The sequence below is a fragment of the Aristolochia californica genome, unplaced genomic scaffold (genome assembly GCF_029961685.1).
Source record: "Aristolochia californica isolate CCGP_79_NKW_82.1479 unplaced genomic scaffold, dmAriCali1.0.hap1 SCAF_8, whole genome shotgun sequence".
NCBI classification, from domain to species: domain Eukaryota; kingdom Viridiplantae; phylum Streptophyta; class Magnoliopsida; order Piperales; family Aristolochiaceae; genus Aristolochia; species Aristolochia californica.
The window spans coordinates 5,158,828-5,181,169 of NW_027182279.1; the positions used below are offsets into that span (position 1 = coordinate 5,158,828).

The following is a 22,342-nucleotide window of genomic DNA, read 5'->3' on the forward strand; positions in this document are numbered from 1 at the left end:
ACTTAATCAAATTATTACTTTTGTAATATCTAAATAAAAAAAGGTATTTTATCATATAAGATTACTCTGATAAATTTATTTTTATAAGATAATTTTATTTAAATATTTTTAATAAACTAAGATAAATTTCAACTTGTTTAAATTAATAAATAATAAAAATTAAATTAAGATTATTTAATTTTATTAAATATTTAAAATAAAATATTTAAATACATATTTAATTTTATTATATATTTAAAATAAATATTTAATTTTATTATATTCAAATACAAGAACGAGAGGGAAGTAGAAGCGCTGATTCTCGGATAAGAATGAGTGAAATTGAATAGTAGAGAAGGAAACTGACGAGGACTTACATTTGCGGAACCAATTTTGCTCCCAGGTATCCATATTTTCCGCTGTCGGACACATTTTTGAACGTTCCCCTCTCTGTCTTCTCTCTGGTTCTATTTCGTTTTTCTATTGCATCGTTTTTCTATAAACCTCACGCAAAAGTCGTATACTGCGACCAGAGCCTTAAAAAACACGTAGACTAGACAAGGCCTCGGTTTCTAGTCTCTGCTTCGTAGACTTTCTGCTGCAATTCCCAGGTATTCTTCTCACAGGTTCTAGATCTGCGGCTTTTTGTCTGGTAATGGGTTTTCGCCTCTGAAACACGTAGAGAATTGGGCTTTTGTGGGAGAGCATTTGCGAGTTCTGTTTTTGTAGTCTCCATGGGGTCAAATTGGACTTGCCGGTTTTTTACTTTGCTTGTTTAGATCACGGTCTCATTGGTTGAGATTTTTTTTTTCTTCAAATTCGAATATTGTGAACGATTCGAAAGTGTCACAAATTGAAAATTTCTTCTCCCTGCAAATGCTTGCTTGGTTTACTGTTATCCCTATTCAGGTTTATTTGAATGTGTCTAATCATCTCTCTTTTGCATGATTTTAAAAAGATCTCCATGGATTGGGAGTATAAGAGATCTCCACAGATTGGAACGGTAAATTTAATTGCTGCAGCAATTATGCTGTTTTTTTCAAAAGATTATATCTGCCTTGATTACTCTTTTTACCGTTCTGGTTTTCTTTCAATCTTTCTTGTAAATTCTTTTTTATTTCTTCAATTCCTGCAATGCTGCATGTGTTCATTTTGGTCGAAATTCTCTAGTATGTACGGTGATTTAATCTCTTCTCAGTTCATGCTTTACTATTTCAATTCCAGATTTGTAATGGGGTTCATTTTACAGAGTATATTTTGTTTGATTTTGGAATTTTCAGTTTAGTCTAACCGGTTCGTTTTGCAATCAATGTGGTTCAGGAGCAATTGTACTGTCGATTTCTCTGGAAGAAAGTTTTTTCTTTTGATGAAGGAATTCAATTGTCCTGTGAAGATAGAAATGCCTAAAGTGGGAGTAAATCATTAAAAGACAGGAAATTTGTGAAAAACTGTAAATGTTGGCAAGAAAGAACATGGGCCGGGCCTCTCTCTTTCTGGTCCTTTTGGCTCTAGGATTTTTCTTTGCAACCTATAACTTGCTAACTACGGTGATACATAATAGAAACAACTTCTCAGGCAGCGAAACTCTAGAGAATTCTTTCTCCTCTGATCCAGTAGTGCAGATGCTCGGACATGTGAAGAAAACAGAGACTGACAATGTACTATATCATGTGGCTCTGACTGCAACTGATGCTGCTTATAGTAAATGGCAGTGTCGTATAATGTACTATTGGTATAAGAAGGTGAAGAACATGCCAGGGTCAGAGATGGGAGGATTTACTAGGGTGCTCCATTCAGGAAGTCCTGATAATCTAATGGATGAAATTCCAACTTTTGTGGTGGACCCTCTTCCTGCAGGACTTGACCGGGTTAGTATCTTATCCTTTCAAACACTGGTCTTGTTTGAATCTCTGCAAAATGTTTTTCTTTTGATTTTTGTTACTCTGCTTTAAAATCAGTTTCATCTGATGTATGGATTAAGGCTTTACTGGAATCAAGTATGGGTTTTCATCCTTGACCACAGTGTGCTTATGGTCCATGGACAACTTATGAAAAGGGATATGTTCTCGATTTTTCATTAAGAGAAGGAAATGACAAAAAATTGGAGTAGGTTAGGCTTTTTCTTTTTAAATTTTAATGTTTTGAATAGTTAAATTATACTCTGCTAATATTTGTAACTTCTGGAGCATTATTATCAAAGAAAGAATTCAAGAACTAAAATCGTTTCATCTGTGTATAAGGAAAAAAATATAGGTACTCATTCATGTAGGTAAATTAGCTACCCTAGCCACTCTCTGGAGCATCAAGCTCGTGTTATTGGGGCTGTCCATTGATAATATGTCTTAAATGATGACACTACTCAAATTGGGTGCCAGTGAGACTTGAACCCAACAATCCACACTGGCCCCTCTTACACTCCCCTCGGTATTTGAAATAATGGCCTAATCCACTGAAATTGAGGCCCTAATTATTCATATAATCTGTAAGCATAGGTGGCTCATGTTATGGCGACTTATATAGTTATTGCTAAGTTCTATATTTCTCAAACAATGGTTGGTTGCTGTGGACATCTATATGCATCTCTAGTTTATATGATTAGTTTATAACATGAAGAGAATGTCAGGCCTTCTTGAAAATCCTACTAGTCATGGGCTCGGTGTTCTTGTAAAGAAATTTCCTTCAAGTTATTAGATTGTGCTAGGTTCACATTTGACTTATGTGATTTGAACATTTCAATAACTTGATATGCTAATGAATAACTTGTGTTAAGTTTGCATTACTTTGAGCATTCATTTGGTGAAAAATACACTAGTTGGCTTATTTTTGTTGAAGTTGGGGCTAGGTCTTTCTCAAAAAAACTACATGAAATTAGAAGGTCTTTTCTCAACTAATAATCATAAAATTTTTCCTATCTTTAACCTATGTGGGATTATTCCCACTAACACTCACCTTTCATCTAGGTCATAACAAGCATACAATGGGCTCGAGACATGGGCGACTAAAATGGGATAACAATTAAAGGAGGTACGCATTAGGCCCAATGGCATGGACATCTTGCTTTGATATTAAGATATCATGTTAAATCGCGTCTAGGTCTATCTTGAAATAACTAGCCAAAGTTAAGAAACTTTTTCCCAAGTACCAAGTACAAGATTTTTCCAATATTGGATCATGTGGGACAATCTAACACTCCCTCCCGTGTGTAGGCCCTCTTTTTAGCTCTTACAATTGAACGATTTTAGGTGGAGACCCAATGGCCCTTTTATAGTTTTCTCTCCCAAGCTGAAGTTAATAATATGTTGTGAATTGGCATCCTTGTACGTCGAATAATTGGATGTGCAATTAGAACCCAAATTTGACAAATGTCATTCATTTGTGTCATCTATCAATAGGTAATTACTAGGATTCTTTATAATTTAAACTATGCTGAGCATGTGTCCACAGATACTCTCATATATTTTTTAAAGTCTATGGCCCTAGCCTCCTGAGTTTCTTGATGTCCATGTTTAGTTGGAAGATGGATGGACTCATGGCAGTTTAGACTTCTACGTTTATACTGTCATGTGGAATGATCATGTATGCAAGTCTGTTTCATATTTGAAAAATATATTGGTCATGGTATGGCCTTTTACTTGCTTTGTATTTATACAAATCAAGGATTTTGGAGCAATAATTATCTACAAATGTTGCATTCCTACCACTAAGTTTAAGTGTTTGGATTCTGTTTTTCAGGGTTATATTGTTTTGAACCGACCCTGGGCCTTTGTGCAGTGGTTGGAAAAAGCGACCATCGAGGAAGAGTACGTTTAAATTTTCCATTTAATCGGTTCTTTCTTCGTTCTTTTTCCTTTTTCCTCTTATTTTCTCTTTCCTCCCTCTGTCCAATAATTTAAACTGTTGTAATTGATGAACAATGCAGCTATATACTTATGGCAGAGCCAGATCATATTTTTGTGCATCCTCTTCCTAATTTAGCACATGGAGAATACCCAGCAGGGTTTCCCTTTTTCTATATTAAGCCTACTGAGCATGAGAATATCATAAGAAAGTTTTACCCAGAAGACAAGGGTCCTGTGACGGATGTCGACCCCATTGGCAATTCTCCAGTTATCATAAAAAAGGTCATATCTTCCTGGATTTGTATCTTTTGCTGGTAAAATTGTTCTAATAACTGATATGCCAGCAGATTCTAGTATCACTTTTACCCGTTGAAACTGATTCACCAGCATATGATAGTAGTTGATTTCATTGTTTTGCTATTAAGTTGTTGTCTTATCTCTATCCCAACCAGCATTTCAGTTCTGGTAATTCTTGCCTGGTTTCTTTGAACAAGTTTTACTTGCCGTTAGCTGTAGTTTAGAATGTTATGTTTGTTTTACCTTTATCTTATGAATAAATTGCTTATTTCAGACCCAGCTGGAGAAAATTGCACCAACATGGATGAATGTTTCATTGAGGATGAAAGATGACCTAGAGACTGATAAAACCTTTGGATGGGTGTTAGAAATGTGAGGCCATTAATAGAAATATTTTAAACATTTCTTTTAGTATTTTAGTCTCCATATATCTTTTTTAAAAGTTTTGCGCTCCATTTGTTGTTTATTTTTGAATTAGGTATGGATATGCTGTTGCATCTGCTCTGCATGGAGTGCAACACATTCTTCGAAAGGATTTCATGATACAAGTGAGTTGGCTACTGTAGAATGGCCTTGCCCTTTTTTTTACAAACTATTACAAAGTGTTGCCTTTTTGTTATGGATCTGGTGCTAAATAGATTTTCATTTGCTCATTTCAGCCTCCTTGGGATCTTGAGGTTGGGAAAAATTTTATAATTCATTACACGTATGGATGTGACTATTCACTAAAGGTAATAAACTGTTGAAATGTCTTGGTCATGACTTTTGGAACAGGAAGAACTGCCTTCATTTTTCTTTTGTTATTTCTGTTGAGTTTGTTATGATGTTAAGTATGCATACTCTTGTGTCGATTGGAATAGTAAGTTTATGGTCATCACAAGGTTATATGATGGACACCTCTAAAAAAACTTGCCAGGAACTTCTTTCAATAACATACATATGATGCTAGAAGGGACAAGTACCATAATGCTAGAGAACTGGGTGAGAGGTCTTCGCAGAGGGCAATTTCTTCTGAATCACAGCTTCCAATGAAGTCAGCAAAGTGACGCATTGAAGTTGAAATTCTGCGGGCCGGAGGAGACTTTTCATGGCAGAATCGAGTGACATTGAAATAATCGGCGAGTAGGAGGGAGAGGCCAGCACTGATAGGCAGAGAGGAGGTCACCACAAGGCTCTAGGTGCTGCCAGTACATTTATCACGGATCTTGACTCCGATGGAGAAGTTGCCCAAAAAACTATCAAGGACTTCAACGGTTCCTTCGTCCTAGATAAGGAAAATGCCACCTGCTATGCCAATTGCATTGACAATTAGCCAGCCAGGATCCTTAGAAGGCTAGATTTCACGCACAATAGCAGGGGGGAGAGAGGTGGCTTTAGTTTCTTGTAAAATTGCAATATTAGTTTTGATTGAAGAGAGGAGGCATCTGATTGATGCTCGATGCCGGGCCGAGCCTACTCCACGAGTGTTCCAAGAGACCACAATCATTGGTCATTCCTCTTTTTCTTTTGGACTTCGGAGGGATGATTGTCCCCTGGGAGTGGACCTGAGTAAACAACTCCAATCAGTTTTTCTAGCTCCATCATTTGGTCTCACGTTTCGGGGTCAAATTTGTGTTTTTCAGATTGTAAGGCCTTCACAAAGCGCTGAGACCTCTCACCCAGTTCTAGGAAAATATAACGGCCAATAACTGGGTCTCCGGGGAAGCTGCTTTGGGCACTGAGTTCACCCTGCAGAATCTGTCTGGGTTGCCCCTTGTTCCTCCGACGCGGGTAGGTGGCTATGAGGGGGAGATGGGTTTTGAGAATGACTTTGGGGGGGGGGGGGGGGGGGGGGTGTTGATCTTGGGGTCCTGAGCTTGATTCAGAGTCAAAGTGGTATTGAGCATTCTGGGGTTGGCGAGGTGGAGAGGAAGGAGGGGAGTCTATAGCTGGGAGGAAGGCTGTTGGGGTAATGCTGTTCGAGAGTTTGGTAATTATATGGGGTGGGAGGGACTGATGGGGTGACACATGGTGTGAGGGGCCTTGGGGAGGCATGGTTATTGTTGGGGTGGGTTCCAAATTAAGGTGTGTTATGAGAATGGGATGTGCTGGTAGTTGGCAATAGTTGAAGGAGGTTGGGGTTCTGTTCGAGAATGAAGTTGTCCTTTTCCAGGGGAAATGGGGTGTAGGGGTGTGAGTGGATAAGGCTGAGAAAGAGGAGACTGCTCGGTCAGAATGTTAGCTGGGGTGGCAACTTTGTCTGGGTTGCATGGGGGGGGGGGGGTAGGTAATTTTTTCAGAGGAGTATTTCAATTTGGTCAGCTGGGCAAGTGTGATTGGGAAGGAAGCTTGATCAGGGTGTCCCGAGTTGATGATTGGACTCGGTGAGTCAGATGCCAAAGACAGCGGGTCGCGAGTTGACTCGTCGGAGTCTTGTTGTCGAGCAACTTCCCGCCGGAAGTTCACCATATCTTCGAAGTAAGCTTGATCCAGAATCAAGTGTTGTTGATGGCAATGCACATGAAGCACTGTCCATCGTTGATTTGATGAGTGTTAATGAGAAGACGGGCTTCGTCCAGTTGATGCAAGTGCTTGATGGTTGGATCCAGTGCCGCGATGCTCGTATAGACTTTGCATTGCCATAGCTCCATAGGTAGACCGAGAATGGTTATCCACTGACCGTACGAGCTGGAGGGGGCCGATGGGAGCCATTCGGTGATGCTTTCAATACCGGAACTGAGACAAGGGGAGAGGGCAAGGGCAGCAGATTTGTTTGACTCCGTGTAGAGGTGAATTAACCAACATTGGTGATTAATGTAAGAAATATGTGGAGTGTATTGAAGCTGGAGTTGGGAAGTGAGCCATTGGATAACGGTGGACTTGTTGATGCCGGGAGTGGTGTTGATGATGATAGAACGGTCGAGGTCGGATCGACCGTCGCGAAGGAGGTTAGAGGGAAGGTGAATGGTGTCACTGGTTTGTGCTATCTCAAGGTTTTTAATGGCGGGGGTGATGGTGGTGGTTGTGGCATTTTTGAAATGAACCGAGGCATTGGTGGGGATAACGTGGAGGTTTGTTTGAGAGGCAAAAGGTGGTTCTGGGTGTGATAGAAAGGGGGGGGGGATGATGGGCATGGGTGGATGTGTGGCCATTTCTCATTCAATGAAGCGGGAAAGGCGAGTAGCTACATAGGTTGTTGTATAGAGGTTTCCAGCCAAAATCAGTGTTTGTTTGCTCTAGTATGTAGATTCTCGCCATGATGAGGTTGCCCCGTTTTGAACAATCTTGTATTCTCGTTGTCCTCGGAATGTTAGCCACCGAGAAGTAAAATATGAAATATCCACTCCAGAGTTCGTGAGGTCTTCATGTGCCATCTTCGTCTATGGTTACCTTCAAGAGTTGTTGGCAGAAAGAGGATATTGCAACAATTGGGATGCAGATAAAAGATGCCTTGGTGTTGCAGGTGGTGGTGATGCAAATGACAGGTCCCGAAGTGCGATTGATATTCTCCACTATAGCCGTGTTGCTGTTGTAGGAGTGACAAAAGAGTTGCTGAGGTCATTGTTGTCTGGAAACGATGGTCCAATCTCCATGAGCTTCGTCAGTCCTTGGGGCGTCGCTGGGAGAGTCGTTCAGTCTCGTTCGCCGAGGGCTTGCCAGGTTGCTGCATGAGTGATTCCAATGCTGGTGCTGCATGTGCAGAGCTGGTTCAGTCTGCTAACGACCAGTGGTGAGATTTCCGATGAGAGGGGCCGGGGTGTCACCGGCGAGAGCTGTAGTGGGATTTATCGGTGGGATCTCCCTGGTTACCCCGTGTGCACTCACATCTCGTGCGAATGCCATCAGGCATCTTGAAAAATTAATAGATAAAAAAAGCGACTCCAATCATGAAAACTTGAACTTGAGGATGTGTTCTTTACAAGAAGGGGAGAATGATGAAAATTACACAAAGAGAAAACCATCCTATATCTTTAAGAACTTGAAGAAAGTATTCAGAAGAAGTCAAGCCCCAAAGTGTCAATTTATAAAGTATTACTCTAACTAGGTTCTGTAAGATCAACAAGGTCATTTCTGTCCAATTAAATGTCAAAAGCATTGTTCAAAATGCATTTCTTGAATGGTTCTCTAAACATCAAGGAGCCTCTCTAGAATGTAGACAAATGGTTTGATACAAGTATGAAGCGATGAAAGTTGCTATAATTTTCAATTTTCTGATCTCACCAGAAAGTTTCCTAGTTTGGATTGTTTCCAAAGAAAAGGTTATAAATGGCTCATTAAGTGACCTGATCAAATGAAAACCTTTCTTGTTGTTAGATTACTAGGTGTGACATTTTTACCAATTCATGTGGCCTTAGGAGCAGTTTACTTCACCATAAGATTTTACTTTCCTGTTTGATGCATTTTGAGTTAGGCACATCCAAATTAGAGTCAGTCATGGAGCCTTTTGCCATGTTAATATAAATCCTGTTAAGATGTGGAGAAGGTGATCTCTTGTTTGATTTGAATAACAAAAAAGTTTTGAAGAGTTTCATATCGCCCTTGAAGATGTTTCTCAGCGTGTGAACTTTATCAAGTTTTCTGGATCTCAAACAGTTTGTATTCTAACCAAAACCAGATAGACGTAGCTGGTTTTTTCTTTTGACATGAGGATCCTAAGGAATGGTTCATCCCCCTGATCCATCCTACTTTATTTTCTTTTCGTACACCTATAGCATTCGCTTGTTCAGGATTTTTTATTCTTTTGTTTTCTATGGATAACAGTTTAGCCATTGGCCAAGGTTTTTTGCATCAAGTTGAAATAGGGAGATAAGTAGTGGATAATTTTTAAATTCTAGTCTGACGTCTCTCACATTGGACCCATGAAGGGCAACATCTTTGGACCTACTTAGGTTAAAAAGAAAGAAAGAAAAGAAGTTATTGAATGGGAGGAGGGGTAGAACATGTAACTTGGTTTTATCGAGATGAGGAACTGTAGGGAAATAGTTTTAGATATACCATGAGAGGAAATTGAAAAAGTGGTTTGAGAGTGAGAGCTTGTTTATTTTGTTTTGTTGCTACCAGAGGCAAGAGGCCACAAGAGAGTTGGGCAAGGAACCAGGACCAGACAGCATCTGTTGTGCACATATAACAAACTAAAGTAACTACCCTATGGCCAGCTGCATCCTGGTTTGTGCAATGTACATGAGTCCCTTCCTGCACCTTTATGTTAATTTTCTTGTTCTTCCTTGTTCTGGTATATACTTGTACTTTTTCTATTGGTTCCTATGCTAACCTGAGTTTTATATTTATTCAGGGTGAGCTAACATATGGCAAAATTGGGGAGTGGCGATTTGATAAACGATCATATCTTCGTGGGCCTCCACCTAGAAACCTCCCGCTGCCACCTCCCAAAGTTGCAGAAAGTGTGGTATGCAAGTCTTTTATTGTTTATTCAACAATACTAGTATTTTACTGGCAAAACAATAATAAAACTACATTGCGTGACTGTTAGAAAAACAAATCTACTGTTGTGTATAAATATTTTTTTTTTACTTGATTTCTTTCAATCACATATGCAAATATATTGAAATGCACAGACATGTTCTTATCTGACTAATTGATATTTGAATCGCTAGTTTTCTTTTTTTGTTTGATGAAAGAGGTCTTGTATGCATCAGGTAATCTGTGTTCTTCAAGTTATAGCTTCAATTAAATAAACCTTATGTATATGCATCTTGGTTGGTTGTTTATTTTTTGTCAAAAGTACACAGATTATGAACTTTTAATTTTTATGATAGTTAGTGTTATTAAGCATAATGTAAAAAAAAGCGCTACTGCATCACAGGGGTTAGGAGTTTCTTACTAATAAATAGGAAATCACTTTGTTCAGATCTTCTTTTATCTGTGTCTATCCTTATTAATGTATGAGACTTCAGGCTCATCATTTGGACTCGTTTCTTTGATAATTTCACTCAACACCAAATTTCTACCTGACTCGTTCATTTATGTCTCTCTTTCAGCTCATTGATGTCTATATCCAGTTTTATAGCTTTTTTTTTGTTTTTTGAAATTGTTATGACCTATATTGTTCACCTTTTGATTATTGCTAAAGCGGGGAGTCTTTTCCCATGACCGTTCTCACAAAGTACAGGCTGGCTGTAGGTTACCCTTGTTGACAATTTACAAATTAAATTACTAATAAATTCTTACTTGTTAACTGCCCTTTGGGATGATTTCACTCACCATACTTGTACTTTATTTTCAATTTGTAGGTGTACTTGTTATCAAATTAAATTACCAATTAATGCTTACTTGTTAGTAAATGCTTATATTCAATCATGGAGGGAGTTTGCAAGGATGATGATTGTCACAGGACTTTAACTGCCTAACCTCTAATGCATAGAAGATCATCACATAGGTCCTTTCATACCCCCTCCATGATGTCCTTCGCTTCATTATCTGCCCCAATCAATGTCCCTTGGGGTGGGCAATTCTTGATGGGCCTTCCCCGCTCATAAGCTCGTCAATCTTTTCCATTACTAGAAACTCCAAAGAGTGCTGTTTAAGCTTGATCCAGAAAAGCATTTGACTGGGTAAGTTGGTATTTGATTTTATCATGCATAAAATGTGCTGTGGCCATAGGTGGTAGACTTGGAGCATGAGCCTCAATCTTGATCAACGGTGTGTACGGTTTTTATGCTAGTTCTCGGGGTATCCGTCAAGGGGATCCACTTTCTCCAATGCTTTTTAACATGATAGATGAGGTGCTGCTTGGCCTCTTCCTCAAATCTAGGTAGAATAGATGGTTACGACTGCTTGATGTCCCCCATCCTCTGATTCACAGGTGACACGTTGTGCTTTTGTTGTGCAACCTTGGATGAAGTCATCAACCTCAAGGCCATCTTGATAATTTTTGAAGCAATTTTTGGCCATAAATTAAATTGCACAAAATCAACCATATTTGGCATGATGATCTCAAGGCAACAAGTGAAATTTTCGGATGTCAAATTTATATTGGGTTACCCCTATTCATAACTCAGCCATCTAAAATTCTTCGGGCCACAATCATCAAAAAGTTTGATAAGACACTACACTTGGAAAGGGTGAATGCTATCTAGCTGGAAGAGTAACTCTTGTCAATTCCAGATTAGCTGGATTACCTGTATTTTTTCTCTCTGCATGAATGTGTGATGAATATTGTCTAAAAAAGACATAGGAAGAAGGTTCCTTTGGAGAGGCTCTTATACAACTGGGCTGAGGTGTGCACCACTAAAGACTCGGGTGGATTCAGGATAAGTTAGGCAAATGAATGAGGCTTTGCTTGCTAAATGGATTTGGAGATATCGAAATGAGGGTAGTGCTCTGTGGAGAAGAGTCATTGCTGCTAAGTATGGCTATGTTCATCAGCAGTGGCTCCTCCCAATTCCGTATCAAGGAGAGCTTCCCCTTTATGGAAGTGGATTTTCTAACTTAGAGATTTCGTTGCAGTGGAAGTAAGGTTGAGACTGAGATCAGGTTCTAGAGTAAAATTTTGGAAGGATTGCTGATTTGAATTGCGTAGTTTTGATGTGGAATTTTCCAAAATTTTCTCCCTCACTAGAAACCAAGAGATTCTGGTTGCTGAATCCAGAACTGTGGGATAAGATTTTGACTGTAGAAAACATTTGTATGATCAGGAAGCTGTCACTGTTAGTAAGCTTCTTGGTGATCTAGTAAGCTAGTACATTAGAAGGAAAGGTGAGAACATCATCATCTGGACTGGGGAGGCCGATGTCAATTTTTCTTTGTCCTCCTATAAGCAGAATACAGCTCAATTTTCACACAATTCAGAGGTTTCTGGTAGAAGCTGTTGGGCCAGCCAAAAGTCCTATTTTTCAAGTGGTGTGCACAAAAACAAAATCCTTACATACGATAACTTGTGTAAGAGGGGGAATACGATTGTCATCAATCTATGTTGGCTTTGCAATGATAGGGATGGGACTGTTGATTACTTGCTTCTGCACCACCAATTTGCATCCTAGATCTGATATCTTATGTTCCAGCTATTTGACATCAGCTATGTTTTTCAGCCCCTTTTTCAGATTGGATTATTCATAATGCTTGCTTACCCCTTCCTCCACATGCTAGGATGCTTTGGCAAACAATTTTGGCTGTGATTCTGTTATGCCTATGGAAAGAACGGGATAACAGCATCTTTCAAGGCAAAATGGAGAGCATTGTGACAATTATGGATAGGGCTACGAAAACAGTTATCACCTGCTTATGCACTCAGGAGTTCTCAGGAGTTCGATGAGGGCAACAGTGTACATTATGGAGAACTGGTTGTCTTTTCCTTGTGTCCAAAGAAGCATAATTATGGAGAACTGGTTGTCTTTTCCTTGTGTCCAAAGAAGCATGTCTGGGACCCTCCTATGTGCCCCCTTCTCCGTTCACTAAAATCAACCTTGATGGAGTGCACGTGGGGTTATCTTAGGCCAGCGGGTGTTGGGAGGATTTTCCTTGATCATGAGAGGAATATACTTGCTTCTTATGCCATGCCACTTGCCCATTTCGATTCTTTAGATGCCGAGACTCATGGACTGTTGCACTACTTATCAATTGCACAAGACAATTTCAGGAAACCTATGGTTGTGGAAGTCGACTTGTCCATTATGATCAGTTGGGGTAAAGATATCTCTCCTCTGGTTCGGATTATTTTGCCCAAAACGGAGGAGGTGTTCGATCTTGTTAATAGCATGGACGTCACTTGGTCCCATGTCCTTTGGCTGTTAATTATGCTCCTGATGAGTGTGCTGAGGAGATCAACTTGTCAGTACTCTCAGTTACATTGAGTTGATATGATTGTATCAATATCTTTTCTCTTATGTAGTTTGGTGACTTTGTAATCTTCATGTTGTTTGGCCCCGGCTGCATGTAGTTGTGAGCCAGTGTATTCCCTCTCATTTAATGAAATCTCCTTTTCTGCTTCTAAAATGCAGGTTTTTTGGTCCCGGTTCCTTTTCCCAGGATTCTTTCTTCTTGTGGAGGAAAATTAGAAAATTCTGATGAACTGTATCAAAATCTTTTTCTGTGTCCAACTTATTGATGGCTTTCAGCTGCATTCACTTTTAAAAGTAGTCATGGAGTTTGCCCAAAAGTTAGTCTATTCTCATTTTATGAAATTTAAATTTTGTGCAGACAGTAGATAACCATAGAAGAGGCTACTGAAAAACAGCCTGAAAGGACCAAACTTCCAGATGATTTCATCTTTTGCATGTCCTTTTAAAACAGTGATTATCAAGAAGAGAAAGAAGATCAATTTAAATAGTATTTGGGCTCACACAGTCAGATCCGCCAATCATTTGGTGGACTTTAATGCTAAAAGGGGCTCTTCCCTCCAATACCTCGTTGTGGAGGATGGGCCGCCGCACTAGGTTGTATTTTCTTCCCTTTCCTTTGAATTAAATTCACACCTTTCCTTAAAAAAAAATGAAGAGAAAAAAGATTACTTACTTCTTAAACCTTGCCATTTCTTAGATTTCTTTGAGAATTCCAAATTCCAAGTCCCATTCAAAAAAGTTTGAGAAATCAAAATGCTATATTTTCGAGCAATGTTGAAAAGAGACGGAAGTTTTAGTTAAAATTTCTAGTGTACACCAAGATTGGCAAGGTCAGTGTGCTAGGAGGACAGGCACATATGAGAATTGTGGTTAGGAGTGTTAACTTTTGCTTTCTCTTGCCTTTTCATTCAGGACTTTGAGAGCAGCTACTTATCTATGGTAATTCCTATCGTAACTTAAATTGAACTAATATTATTTCCTGGCCTTTAGTAGAGTTGACATAGTATATTGATTATCTTTAACCATTAGAAGAAATTTGCTCAACTCCAAATCTGTGCATTGATCAAATGGCAGGCTGAATGTTACCGTAAAAGAGTCACTTAAATATCCAGCCATCTGACTTAAGTTTCTGTTGGTCTGCAAATTCTAAATGTTCTTTCTTGGGGTGTATTTGTATGCCTGCAACAGTCGGAAAAGATAAATTACTAATCATTTCGGTAGAATTTGCCATTTAAGCATAGTAAAGCTATATTGTTAAGCTTTCGTTTTGGTACTTGCAAACTCTATAATAATCTTACACTGCAATCATGAACGTTGTTGTGTTATGTATTTAATATTTTAAGTCTAATAATGACTTAAAGAGCAGTAGCAGTCTGTGACATATAGTTCTTCTGGTAACTTCAGTTTGATTAGTTTTATTTCATGGGTGTTAGTAGAGTTGACATTAGTGCATATTTCTTCTTTCACTATTGGTCATCACATGCTCGTACTCTAGTCTACTGCTTTTCACACTGATTAGACTGTAGGCTAAAATTTCCCATAAAAACATGTGTGAAATATTGGGAGAAAAAGGGTTGAGAAAGAGGAGAAGAAAATAGGAGGTGGCAACCTTTTTGGAGAAGACTAAAGTTCTGGATTAGGGTGAGGCACGAGCCCCCTTATATCAACTTAAGTGAGTGTAGAGGAAAAGACTCCTCTATCCCTCTAACATGTACACATTATGTTTGCATATATACAAGCCCAAAAATTATGAAAATTGGACCATAGGCACTTCTAAGCTTCCTGAAACTAATAACACATCTAGATACAATCAAAATATTTTAAAATGATTAAAATACCCTTCTAGTACATTTAATTCTCCCCCTCAAACTAGAGCATATATATCAAGTAGTCCCAGCTTGTTACAGAAATCCCAAACTCTCACCTGCCCAAAGCTTTAGTTAACACATACCAAGCTGATCACTTGATCAGACATAGGGAGTATCAACTTCTTTTTGCATCTTGAACGAAGAGACAATCCACCTTAATATGTTTGGTTTTCTTATGAAACATTGGGTTACTAGCAATAAAAATGATAACCTAATTATCACATTACATTATCATTAGTACACGGACCTATAAATTCAGCTCTCGTAACATTGATCTTACCCACTTCATTTCATTGACTACATGGGCCATTACTCTATATTCTGCTTCAACACTTGATCGGGCCACTATATTTTGTTTCTTGCTTTTTCAGTTGATTAGGTTACCTCTCACAAAAACACAGTAACCAATAGTAGATTTTTTATCTAGCTTAAGCCTACATAGTCAGCATTTGGGGAGACTTCTATTTCATATGATTGTGAGACCTAAAACATAACCCTTTTCCAGGTGACCCCTTCAAGTACCACAATATTCTCTGAGCTACCTCTAAGTGAACCTTGCATGGGCGTTCCATGAATTGACTTACTACACTAACTAGGAAAGATATATTTGGACTTGTGATAGTTGCATAGATCAATTTCCCAACTAATCTTCGCAACTCAATCTTATCCTTGAGTTCTTCCCTTTGCCCATCATGAAGATTATTTTCAATTTCAAGGTCTTTACATGTTTTGCACCTAATAAAAACCATACTCCTGTAGCATGTTAGTGACATATTTCCCTGTGTCAACACAATGTCAATTCTACTTCTTGTAACCTCGGTCCCAAAAAAGGACCCCAAATCCTTTGTTTGAAAATGTTTTACCAATTTCTGTTTCACTTCTTCAATACCTTGAACATCACTGCCCGACAAAACAATGTCATCAACATATACTAGTAGAATCACACCACCAAATGTTCACTTTCATAACAAATAATGAATCACAATGACTTTGAGAGAATCCAAAAGCTACTACTTGACTGAATTTTTCAACCCATGCCCTGGGACTTTGTTTGAGCCCATAAATTATTTTCTTCAATTTACATACTTTATGGGTCTTCCCTTGCATAACCTACCCTGGAGGTTACTCCCTATATACCTCCTTTGCGAAGTCACCATACAAGAAAACATTTTTAATATTAAGTTGGAGGAGTGGCCAAATCTGATTAATAGCAAGTGAGACAAGAATACACATAGATGTTAGAAGGGAAATTGGAGAGAATGATTCGAACACATTGATTCCATAGGTCTCAGTATACTTTTTTACAATTAACTGAGCTTTATACATCTCAATTGACCCAACTGCTCTATATTTCACTGTATAGACCTAGCAACACCGCACAATTGTTGCATTAGTAGGAACATCACAAACTCCAAGTACCTCTATCTTTCAATGCCTCCATCTCAATATCCATTGTATGCTTCCATTGAGGGGATACCAAAGCATCCTACATAGAGGATGGAATAGTATGGGTGGACAAAGACAAGGCAAACTGCCTGTATTTGGTGGATAAGGAATCAAATAAAACATAATGAGACAAGGGATGACGAGTAGAAGAATAAATTCCTTTATGGAGAGCAGTAAGAATATTTAAACCAGTTACCTCAAGATCCTGTGATAAAGTAGGTGCTGGAACCTGTGAGAGAGAGGGAACTGGATCTTGTTGTGAGTTTTGTTGCCTATGTTAAGACCTGCAAGGTATTTTTTGCAACAGTAGATTGTGGCAAACTGAAGATATCTTCCACTGGTGCGGGAGCAACAACACTAGGAATGATGACTGAAGGTGATGCTATTGTATCAGAAGAAGAAAAAATGTATATCCTCAAAGAAGGTCGCATCAGTAGACATAAATGTTTTGAGAAGAGAAGGACAACATTTATATCCCTTTTGTGTCCTAGAATACCCAAGAAGAACATACTTACAGAACATGGGGACAATTTATTTGTAGAAGCACCAAAGATATAGGCAAAGCAAACACAACCAAATATCCAAGAAGGCAATGAGAATAACATGTCAGATGGATTCAACACTTGAAGAGGAATTTGATTCCCAAGTATAGGTGAAGGCATTCTGTTAATAAGATAACATTCAATAAGTACAACATTTTCCCAATATGTCTTGGGTTACATGCATATGAATAAGCAATTTTTGAGCAATTTCTAATAAATGCCTATTTTTACGCTCTGCTACTCTATTTTTTTGTGGAGTAAATACATAAGAAGACTGATGAAGTATGCCATGATCCTGAGTAATAAATTTATGATTTATGAATTCTAACCCATCGTCAGTACAAAGATTCTAAACAGAAGCATCAAATTGATTTTTTATTTCATTGTAAAAAGTTTGGCTCAGACTTCTCCCATAGGAGATACACCCAACTAATACGATTGAAATCATCAATGAAAGAAAAAAAGTATTTGTATCCAAACAGACTCGAAACTGGACAAGGCCCCCATACTTCAAAATGTATAAGTTCAAATGGTTTTTTTATTTTTCTTTTGTGTCTATAGAAAAACACTTTGATGATGTTTGCTTAGTTGACACGACTTGCATTGAAATGATAACTTCAACGGAAAAGTAAGAAAAAGATGAGTCTTCTCAAGGAAGGATATCCAAGTCGTAGATGCCATTGGAAGGGTGAAACAACAGTGTGAGGAGTAGATGTTGGCGACTAAGATGTTCCTTCCAAGTGGTGTAGTCCTCTCTCACACGTGAAACCAATCATCTTCCTTGTTGTGAGATCTTGAAATACAATGAAAAGGATAGAAAAGGATAGTATAAAAACTTAGTAATTTGACTAATAGATAACAAGTTATGAGGAAATTTAGGAACAAGTAACAAGAGACATAGATGTAGTAGGCATGACATTACCCACTCCATGAACATGTGACACAGATTCATCAACTAATGTAACATGCTTAACCAAGGAAGAATCTTGCAGACCAGTGAACAAGGATGACATACTTGACATATGAGTAGGATGCCCTTGAGTCAATCACTCGGGAGGATCCGGGACGCACATGTAATGTAGACATACCTGAGTTAGTTAGTGGTCATAGGAGGTAAGTGAATTTGCCCAAGTGGGCTTCCCAAACTTAATCCAGCATTTGTTAGAGAGATGATTTGTGTGTCCACAGTGGACACACTTTCTATCAATTTTAACTTCTGTCCGACTTCGACCTCTACTAGATCCATCTTGGCTTCTGCCTCAAGAACTGCTTCCTCAGCCTCAAGTAGATTCTAACTGACCAAAGGAATTCAATGCTGACATTTTAACACCCTTATTGACCTTGTTTCCTCTATACATAATTGTAGGCTCTGCCCTCATAACTCGGCTAAATGCTGTGAAAAGTGTTGACACATCATCTGAGGCTAACAATTGAGTCCTGATTGCTTCAAATTAGATCCCAATCCATCTAAAAATTTGCGTAAAAAAATTGTTCTAGTTTTTTTAAGTTCTTTCTCATTAGTAGCAAATGGGTGGAACATATGAACCTCCTGCATAATACATTTCAGTTCACTGTAATATTCTGTGACTGACCCCTCCCCCCTTTCAAGGCTGAAGAGTCTAGCATAGAGTTCTTCATAGACCTTGGACAGGTTACTCTCTTGAGTATATAATGACTCCAAGGATACCCACTTCTCCTTGGCGGTATTGGCAATTAATAATCTGATTTCTCAGAATCAAATCCATACTATTCAATAGCCAAGTCATTAATTGGCTGTCTTTGGATTCCCAATCATCTATAATGGGGGTGGGAGGATCATCTCAGATACATTTGGATTTCTTTTTGGACTTTAGGTAGATGTGAACAGATTTGGACCAACTCAGATAGTTGCGTCTATTCAATCTCTCCGATGCAACCAAAATTTTATCTTTTCCCTCTGAACTTCTAGAATCCCTTGGGGGATAATAATTTCTCTAGAATCAACCATTAAACACCACCCACAATCACGACAATCGCAAAAGCACTTCAAGATTCATAGATACCTGCACCAGGTATTTGGGGCCCACTTTGAATAAATTAGGATTAGGGTAGAAGATGATATGCGCTAGCCGAACAAGAATATATGACTTGTTAAAGGACACCCACTTGTGTAGGGGTGGCATGGCTAGTAAATAAGGAGAACTTCCATAAAGATGACGTAGAATTGTAATTATGCAAGCTGGCTATATCCTCTTATGTCCTTTTCCTTTTGACGCATGTATCTTTCTACAACTATAGATACAACCTCGAGGAATGGGGTAGAGCATTCAAACCTCTTCCTCTTGGCTCAAATTTATCCTTACACCTCTCTCTTTTCCTCTTCTTTCTCTTCCTTGGTTTCTTCTCTCCTGTCTCCCAAGAGGTAAAGTTCCTCTCTTCTTTCCTTCCCTTGAGATCTTTTGTATATATTTGTTGGCCCTAGAAATCAACATGACTGAATTGCAGTTTAATCAAGCCAAGATAAGGGGTAGAACACTGAATGGGGCTGATGTCAGCATAGAGGATGATGTAGTAAAAAACCTATTAGGTCTGTGCGCAGGCCAATTGGATGAGATCCAACTCTAGAAACCCTCTCAAGGCAGTAATTACTCATAGAAACTGCTCAAGTGGCAGTAGAGGCCATCAACCATAGGGTTATGGCAGAAAAGAAGATAAAAAAAAATTAGATTTTTGTCAACTAGAAGACATCAACATTGAAAATCCCCCTTTCTATGAATATGTAGGCTTCAATGGAGGAGAGGAGAGTGTCACAAGCTTGTATTCCTGATCTAACTCTCTGATACCGTGTGAAATATTGAGAGAAATAGGGTTGAGAGGGGAGAAGAAGAGAGGAGGCAGCCTCCTTTTTGAAGAAGATTAAAGTTCTGGATTAGGGTGAGGCACGCCCCCCCCTAACCCCTGATATTAACTTTAGTGAGTTGCAGTGGAAGACTCCTCTACCCCTCTAACATGTGTACCTTATATCTCCATATATACAAGCCCAAAAATTCTGAAAATTGGACTATAGGCGCTTCTGAACTTCCTGGAACTAATGACACTTCTAGATACAGTCAGAATATTGTGACATGACAAAAATACTCTTCCAGTACATTTTACTATGCATATAAAAAATCCACCGATCTGACTTGGATTTCTGTTGATCCGTGAACTTTGAAGATTCACACTTTTGGTGCATTTATGTTAAAAAATGCTTAGATAGGATAAATTGTGAATCACTGAGGGAGAATATGCTATTTAAGCACATTGAACCACTTACATTATGCAGTAAATAGCTTGTAATATGGTTACAGACTTTTCATCAATTGTTATGTTCTCTGTTGTTTAAAACTTATAACAGAATTTCTTGAGCTGGTTTATTTCCAAAGAATTTGTCATTTTTTTGGCAGTCGATTTCATTTGTATTCTGCAATTCAAATGGAAGTTTGTAGTTGAAGTCCTGCCTTTTCAAGTATTTTCATCCTTTTTTCTGGTTTAATCCATCGTAAACACGAATTTGTTTCTTACTGGACAGGTCACATTAGTGAAGATGGTTAATGAGGCCACAGCTAATATTCCCAATTGGGATGATGAAAAATAGTGGGAGGTGAAAAATGTAGATGCCAATATTATTTGGAAAATTTCCTTAATACGACTCATCCAAAAGAGAGTCCTTGTGTAAACAAAGCACAGGTTAACAACTTCCAGGAGGAAAAACGAGGATGAAAATGGGCGGAAGAAAATTTGCCTTATGGTTTTGGTTGTTGGTGACTGTCATCTAAATAAGGAGCTCTGCCCTCTTTACCTCAATGAAGTCAAGTTACCGCAGATAATTGATTTTTTTTATATTTTATGGAAGTTTGTAAAGTATGTGACACAACTCAAAAGTTAGTAGAGTTTTGTCAGGTCTAAATAGAATTTACAGCACATTTGACAAATACAAATATCAGAACTCTAATAGATCAACTCGCAAAGTTAATCTGCCTGTTGTCGTTTGCAGGAATAGTCGGGACGGTATTTGATGTTTCTTCTTTCGGGATATTGAAGACAGTTTTGGATTCAATTTCAATCATGTACATAACTTTTCACTGGAAAGTTGCGTAATAATTTAGATTTTAGCAATATTTTTTGACTAACAGTTGGAATTTCTCACTAGAAAAATTGCTGTTTGGACTTGAAGTTGATCTAATTGTCACAAAATGTCGACTTGGAACTCTCAGGAGTTGGTCCCAGAGTGGGGGGGGGGGGGGGGGGGGGCGCGAGGGCAGTGCACTCTGCTTTGGTAGGAGTCCACCGTCATTGTCCAATGTCTGTAATGAAGTTGAAGTCAAATTTGGACCTCGAAATCTACTATGTTGACTATAATTTGTGTGCAGTGGGACCATCCTATTTTCTGTGCATATTAATCTTTTTCTCCTAATCTTTTTATACAAGAGAATGCTGAAAGTAAATGAATCTTTCTTCTATTTGGTGATCAGGTTGACCCATAGGTTATATTTGCCACTGAAACATTTTAGATATATTTCCTCCAAGAGTAAATTAAGGTACATAAAAAGAAGAATCAACAAATTTAATATAAGACCTCGTGCAAAATGAAGTGTTAAGTCATCTTGAAGAAGCATCTTAAAGTTTTGAAAATCTAGAGTTAAAGCTTCATAGAAAAATCATAAAAACTCTAGCCATGTAAGAGGATAATCAACCAAATTTCAATCCTAAGGTACTCAAGAGCATTGGAGTTTTAGGGCATGCAGCTTTTTTAAAACCATGTTTATATATGCATATGGATGATATAAAATTGCTAATAGCCTATCTCATACTTAGATTTAAAAAATAGTGCACTAGCATATAACATGATCAATCAACCTCTATAGACTTGATTGATCATTCAGAATATAGTTTGACAAAACTTATAAAACATTATTGATCTGTGGTTCAGGCATGATCGATCACACCGAATGCAACCTAGGAAGGTTATAAAACATGATCGATCATCCTCTATAGTATGATCGAACATATAGAACACTGCATAACTAGTTCTATAAAACATGATCCATCAATCAAAAAGGGTTTTGATTGATCAGTAAATTTTAAGGTTGAAAACTCGTTGATTGATGTCCTGATCGAGCAAACGGCTTGGAGAAACTTAAAAAATATAGTTGTTTTATATGGTTGATCAACCAAGACTTTTTGAAGATTTTCAGAAATGGGCAAAGAATGATTTGTTATGCTGGGAATCTTATAAATAGGCTTCTTAACTCATTGGGAAATATTAATTTAGTATTTATTAGTAATCCAAAGCATTTGATAAAGGTTTTTTCTGTTGAAATTTCAAATATACCTTCTTTATGAGAAAAAGGTAGTTCTAGCTAAAAGATTCTTCAGCCTCTCTCAAATCATTTGGCATCCTTGCTATTTCAAGTTTCACTACATTTTCTCTTGTATTCAAATGAAGTTCCACTACATTTTCTCTTGTATTCAAATGATTGGAAAGTTGGATCTCTCTAGGAGAAGGCTCTCTCCTATAAGAAAGGTGTCCTTAGCTCCACTTCACTACCTTCCTTCAATAATTTATGTCCCAC

The 22,342-nt window shown here is 38.2% G+C and overlaps 1 protein-coding gene across 3 annotated transcripts; it reads left to right on the forward strand.

Moving 5' to 3' along the window:
• Positions 1-305: 305 nt before the first annotated feature.
• Positions 306-21,003, forward strand: LOC137939036 (hydroxyproline O-arabinosyltransferase PLENTY-like). 3 transcript variants are annotated; one of them, XR_011109922.1, is made up of 10 exons: positions 306-382; positions 1,300-1,847; positions 3,712-3,779; positions 3,899-4,100; positions 4,390-4,487; positions 4,594-4,663; positions 4,775-4,846; positions 9,388-9,501; positions 20,299-20,836; positions 20,920-21,003. XR_011109922.1 is itself a non-coding variant. In XM_068784205.1 (9 exons), exons 2-9 carry the CDS (start codon positions 1,434-1,436, stop codon positions 20,362-20,364), a joined length of 1,104 nt encoding a protein of 367 aa, XP_068640306.1. In that variant the 5' UTR covers positions 371-590; positions 1,300-1,433; the 3' UTR covers positions 20,365-20,910. The 3 variants fall into 3 exon arrangements, 1 of the variants encoding a protein (XP_068640306.1); XR_011109921.1 differs by having other exon boundaries at positions 371-590; XM_068784205.1 differs by lacking the exon at positions 20,920-21,003 and having other exon boundaries at positions 371-590; positions 20,299-20,910.
• Positions 21,004-22,342: the final 1,339 nt, after the last annotated feature.

What these genes read in the sequence shown, in the direction of transcription:
- LOC137939036 (XM_068784205.1), top strand. Translation starts at nt 1,434, where the DNA reads ATGTTGGCAAGAAAGAACATGGGCCGGGCCTCTCTCTTTCTGGTCCTT. An exon ending in TTTGGATGGGTGTTAGAAAT is followed by an intron (nt 4,488 to 4,593) that starts GTGAGGCCATTA and finishes TTTTTGAATTAG; the next exon opens with GTATGGATATGCTGTTGCAT. An exon ending in GAAAGGATTTCATGATACAA is followed by an intron (nt 4,664 to 4,774) that starts GTGAGTTGGCTA and finishes TGCTCATTTCAG; the next exon opens with CCTCCTTGGGATCTTGAGGT.